The sequence below is a fragment of the Temnothorax curvispinosus genome, unplaced genomic scaffold, assembly GCF_003070985.1.
Source record: "Temnothorax curvispinosus isolate PA1 unplaced genomic scaffold, ASM307098v1 QBEX01014078.1, whole genome shotgun sequence".
In the NCBI taxonomy this organism is placed as follows: Eukaryota; Metazoa; Arthropoda; class Insecta; order Hymenoptera; family Formicidae; genus Temnothorax; species Temnothorax curvispinosus.
This window is the reverse complement of record NW_020223858.1, coordinates 976,450-982,415: the sequence shown is the minus strand read 5'-3', so window position 1 is coordinate 982,415 and position 5,966 is coordinate 976,450. Positions and strand designations below refer to the sequence as shown.

General features: G+C 41.5%; 1 protein-coding gene across 1 annotated transcript; it reads left to right on the top strand.

Moving 5' to 3' along the window:
• Nucleotides 1-118: 118 nt before the first annotated feature.
• LOC112464272 (phosphatidylinositol 3-kinase regulatory subunit gamma) lies at nucleotides 119-5,960 on the top strand. The gene is made up of 8 exons (XM_025031158.1): nucleotides 119-205; nucleotides 318-525; nucleotides 955-1,182; nucleotides 1,415-1,739; nucleotides 1,829-2,076; nucleotides 2,276-2,452; nucleotides 2,800-2,985; nucleotides 3,358-5,960. Exons 2-8 carry the CDS (start codon nucleotides 320-322, stop codon nucleotides 3,650-3,652), a joined length of 1,665 nt encoding a protein of 554 aa, XP_024886926.1. The 5' UTR covers nucleotides 119-205; nucleotides 318-319; the 3' UTR covers nucleotides 3,653-5,960.
• Nucleotides 5,961-5,966: the final 6 nt, after the last annotated feature.

Genomic DNA, 5,966 nt, shown 5'->3' with positions numbered 1-5,966 from the left:
GATTAAAAAATATCAATGATTTTGACCGACGATTAAAGCCGACTGTCCGTAGAGCAAAGTGGTATAATATTTTCAGATGTCTGCAACACGGATTTAAATCCGTACACTCCCCAATGTATCGCCAGTGTCCTGAAAAAGTTCCTGCGTGAATTACCTGACCCAGTAATTCCGGTGCAGTGGTACGACAGGTTTCTGGAAGCGTCGAGTGAGTATATATTTTGTAATTAAATACTTTTTTAAACTGGTTATCGCGCTTTTTTTTAACAATTATCATAATTCACCGTTTGATTGCAAGCGCCCGAATTTTCGTTTCACAGGTATGAGAAGCGACGAGCAGTGTGCAACGCGCCTCAATCAATTAGTAGCGGAGCTGCCGGAGCATCATCGTAGCACATTGTGCCATTTGATGGCGCACTTCTGTCGCATCTGCCAGTTGCAGCACGGAAGGGGCTATACGGAACCGCCGACCATCCTCGTGCAAGTGCTCTGCCATATATTTCTCAGGCCGCCCTGGGAGCGAATCATGTGAGTGCCACGTGGATTCTTTCAGGGGAAGAGTTGAGAGTAGAGCGTGGTTCACACGATCCCTTTTTTTACTGGCGGCACACTAGTGCGCTAGTGGCTGCCAAAAAACCATTCGATGTATTTGAGGACGCTAGTAATAGCTTGCTTTCCATCTCGTCGACTAGCAGACTAATTATATTAAAAGAATGTAACTTTCTAATTTGTTAGCGTTTGGTTATATGTAGTTTTCTCTCGTAAAAAGCACCATGTAAATTCCAGGATATAATATCATTACATAACGATATAATACAGTCATAATGATGAAAAAGAAATTAACTGGTTTTACAACTATATTATTAACTAATAGATTAGATTACTTGTCCGATATAGAACACTCGAAATATTTTGATTACGAAGAATTTAGTACTTTGCAACTGCGCAATTTTACAGCCAAGTTGTTCACAACACGGAGGCACACATACGTATAATGGAATTGCTGTTATTGCACGGCGTTTGGAACGAGAAGCTACCAGAGTTTGCCAGTCCTCCGCAATTGCCGCCGCGTAAAGTTTCGAGACCACAGTTTCCAGTTTTGGACTCATTCCCGATTCTCGAAGACGAAGCTGTAGACAGAACGGCACCTGGTGCAGATACTGGCAAGGACCAACAGATGCACAGGTGATCTTCAAATCTAATTCTGATTTCAATCCAAATTTTAATCTAAGTTATAAACTTGGTTCTAGTTTCAACATTGGACTTTAATTCTGATCTTTCTCTCAATTTAACTTTAATACTTCATTTTAGTTTTGCTTTTCTTCTTGTGTAATTAACTTCTAAGATTTATGATAATTATTTGTAATTACATGTACAAATGACGACCAATTGTAATTATCAGCGGAAAAAATTCCAGGCCGCGCACGCTACAGGAAGCCGAATGGTATTGGGGTGACATTACGAGGGACGAGGTGAACGAGATGATGATCGACTCGCCGGACGGCACCTTCCTGGTCCGCAATGCGTCTTCCAAGGGCGGCGAGTTTACTCTGACGCTGCGTAAAGGAGGGACCAACAAACTCATCAAGATCAGCCACCGAAACGGGAAATTCGGATTCTCGGATCCTTATAACTTCCACTCGGTTATCGAGCTCGTCGACTACTACAGGAACTGTTCGCTCGCGCAATATAATTCGGTGTTGGATATTAAGCTGCTCTACCCGGTGTCGCGTTTACAACAGGTACGGGTTTCTCGAACTTTTTGCATCTACGAAATGATTTTATTATGCTTGTCCTTGATCTTCAAATTATCTTGTTTTTCGAAAAACAGGATGAGGAGATCGCAAATACGACCGATATGGCAAAGGTCGTGCAGAAGTTTGTTGAGTTGGAGAGGGAAATAAGCGATACAATCCGGCAATATCAACACTATTCGGATTTGTACACTAAAACGGCCTATGAAGTACAGTTGAAGCGTCAGGCATTAGAAGCCTTCACGGAGGCCATTAAGATGTTCGAGGAACAGATGAAGCTGCAAGAAAGATTCCAGAAGGAAGCCCAGCCCCATGAGATTTCTACGTGAGTGCCCTTGTTTTTAGTGCTTTTTAAAACATGTTTACATTTTCACACAAATTTCTATGAAACATTTAAAAGTAAACTTGAAATTTTCTGTCAATGTTTCATTGTGATTGTTAATTGTTCATGAAATCTTATTTTCACATATAGGAAACAATGAAATTGATATCATTAATCATGTTATTACGTTTGACAATTACAGTTTGACTGACAACTCAGAACTGCTAAAGCGAAGACTGAAGGCCTTAGAAGATAGCAAAGAACAGCTGGATGAGAGTTTGAAGCAACAGATTGCCTACTACAGAACCCTCGAGAGAGAAATGTACAGATTGAAGTCGGAGATCGGAATGCTCGCGCGACAAAAGGAGCGCCATTCTCAGTATGTATTCTGCTTTACTCGATCGGAAATTTTTTTTTTTACATAAGAAAACTATCTAATTCAAAAATCAAAAAAGGAGCTCTAAGAGCCAACGCAAGATTTTCGTGCTTATATTCATTTCTTCATCTTAAACATTACATTCCAAACGTTTCGATCCTAACATTGGATCATCCTCAGTGTTACAGCAAGTCAGTATTCCCCGTTAATTTTCATCCATATTATTGTCAGTATTTGAGATGTATTTCGTACTTCAACTAGTGTCGTCTCGTGTCGATTATAACTCGTGTTACATCGTGGTCCAAAATTTATCCAAATTCTATCTAATTCATTCGCTTCAAACATTACAGATGGTTAAAGAAGAATGGGATGAAGCAGAACAAGGAGGAGGTGGACTTTGCAGTCCATTCCGACGAGAAAACGTGGCTCTACTTGCAGGGTTCTCGCCCCGATGCCGATCATGTTCTAAAGGGCCGGCCTGACGGTACTTTCCTCGTCCGCCGATCGAGAACGGGCCAGTACGCACTTTCCATAGTGTAAGTATTTTTATCTTCCGATATAAGTGACGTGTATCTCGAATGAATTATATATAATAGACGATTACAGATACCAAGAGAGATATTCGAGATTAAAACACAAATAATAACAGAAATAATACGCAAATCGTAAACAAAGATGTTTTGTTTGTATATGGTTTTTAAAAATAAAGCTTCTCCCCTCGGTCATTACAAAGATTTTAATGTAGCCTTCTTGACGAAAAAGGCTGGGATTTCCCAGTTTAGAATAAAAGTTAATCCTCTTTTCGAGGTTTCCCTCGAAAATTTGAGTAATCCAATTTTGAAGATCGTATTTCGTTGGCTGAGATGGTATCGCGGCTTATATGTTATTCGAGAATTGTGATGTTACAGGTGCAACGGCACGGTACAGCATTGCATAATATACGCCACCGAGCGCGGCTTTGGTTTCGCCGAGCCGTACAACATTCACGAGAGCCTGAAACACCTAGTGCTGCACTATGCCCAGAACTCCCTGGAGGAGCATAACGAGTGCCTGACCACCACTCTGGCCTATCCCGCGTTCGCGCCGCCCGCGGCGCTCGCGCAACTACAAGCCCAGCAGAAGCAGCTGCAGATTCACATTCAGAATCAATTGCCATTCGCGCGGCCGCCCCACGAGAATCAGCTCGTCATGCCGCACACATAATATTGGCCTGTCGAGCGTCGCGATCAGGATCCGCTCGAGTCCGAGTACGTTCACGCACGCGCGCACACCCACACGTGAGTTCTGCTGCTGCAAGCATCATTCGCCGACACGATCGGCAGATCGACTGCGTCACGCGAGCCTTCCTTGACGAGTTCGAACACGTTCCGCCGCGAGACAGAACGCTTCTTCGTTTGGAACATTTCCTAAAATCGCGTACAATAATTATGCGTATGTTCACAGGGAGAGGAAACAACTTGACGCGAATTAATATTGTAATATTGTAAAGCGCGTAATCTAGTGTCGATGGCTTAATCATCATCAAACGATAGGTAGGTCGCAAGATCTCCGAAAACACGGGGCACTTCGACGAAGCGTATAATAGCAGTAACGATAGTAATCGTAAGAGATACTAGCGATAGAATTAGATATACACGCGTTATCGTGATACGATAATGATCGCTTCGACTAACGTAGAGGTTCCCAAACGGCGTGTCGTGACATCCTGGAAAGACGCGATTCATGTCCGGAAGAATGCCGAAGTAAGGAGCAGATGAATTAAAATTTTAAAAGCTAATTCTAGAAAAATTGAATCACTTTTTTATATTATCGGATGTTAAATAAGTATTAAAATATTTTTTAATCGGCATGTAAAGATAATTCGAAAGCGTAAAGCTCTTGAATTTTTTTAATCTTCTGAATTATTTGAGTCTTTTTGTTCAAAATGTGACAAGGATGAGTAAACGTGGGAGAAGACTTAAGACTTGACTTATATTTTCTACATGCATGACTAATAATGATTGGATCCACGTTTCGTATCCACGTGTTCGTCAATATTATTGTATAAGAATGAGATGCAAGGAAAATATCAGATTCAAAGGATTGCTTGATTAAGAGTGTTTGGGAACCTCTCGACTAACAGGACCAACAGTACCAATGACGGATGCCACCGGCTCTCCCTCAGAGTTTACACGACGCGGAGGGTCGAAGGTCTGCGTCGAAACTACGGCAGGATGGCAGTACGTCTCCGTCGCCACCGAGATTTTGTTCTTCGGAACAGAAAGCGTTTTTGATCTTAACGCTTAATTGTAATTGTGCAGAATTGATCCGCTCGGAAACGTCGGCATTACAAAGACACGCCGTCGGATCAGCGACCGGGATAGCGAGGTCCGTTTCGTTCGTGTAGATTTCATTGTTCAGGTAATCAGGGTAGTCGTGTGAGTCGTGTCTCTTAATCGTCTAACCCTTAACAGCCTGAATCTTCCTCAGACGCTGATTAGCTCGTATCGGGCGGTCATTTAGTTTGAAACTAACTTTGAGTTAGTAAGTTGTTATTATTTAGCTACATTGGATAGCTATCCGTGTAGTTTAAATCGTGTTATTTTTAGAAAATACAGTTGAAATGCTATAAAAATTATTTATAAAAGCACAGTATCTTTTTGATTGCTACGATTATAGCTCAATAAGTCATAGTTACGGATCAAATGTTTATGCTAGTGCAAGCTTGCCACTACTAGAGCTTGCCACGTTAACATTTCTCGTGAAATAGCCATAAATGACACTCATGATTTTTCATGCAATAAGTTAATCTGAATCGCGTGCTATTACTCATCACTCTCTAATATTTTTTGTAATGTAACGCATTTCGTCTCTTCTTATAAAACTTGCATTTGATACATATTAATATCAATTCGCGTTGTATGAATCAAGAAGATGCGCATAATTTACACGACCACGTACCTAATACGATCATTTTAGGCTTTTAAGGGTTAAACGTGGTCATTCAGAAGTCGAAAGATGATCGCTTCCTCGTTGCTCGAAATTCCGATTGCATCTCATGCGAACACCGTTCGCGACTCTAACGAAGGGCGCGTGCTGCGATTCGCATAAACCGTGCCGGCGTCTTCTTTTTTTTTACGCTGAATTACGATAGTGATATTAGAATGTAGTCGAGCGAAATTCACGTAAAATCACGATGCATCTTTATACCATTTTATAGTAACCGAAAACCTGGCCGTGAGAATCCTGCAGGTCCACTTTTCCCGATGAGAAATTTAAAGGACCGGTTTCTTTAAACATTATTAAAAATCGTACATATTAATTTGTAACATGTCTGATTATATGTCAAATTTTCTCAAATCAAGAGTGGATCTATTCGATACTCGTGGCTAAACCTTCGGGTTTAATCGCAAAGATGGACCGGATATCTCCGTCGTCCTTCCTCGATCGCCTTCCGCAGCGGATCGCGACGAAGTTTCCTCGATGAGAAAGAGAGAGAGAGAGAGAGAGAGAGAGAGAGAGAGAGAGAGAGAGAGAG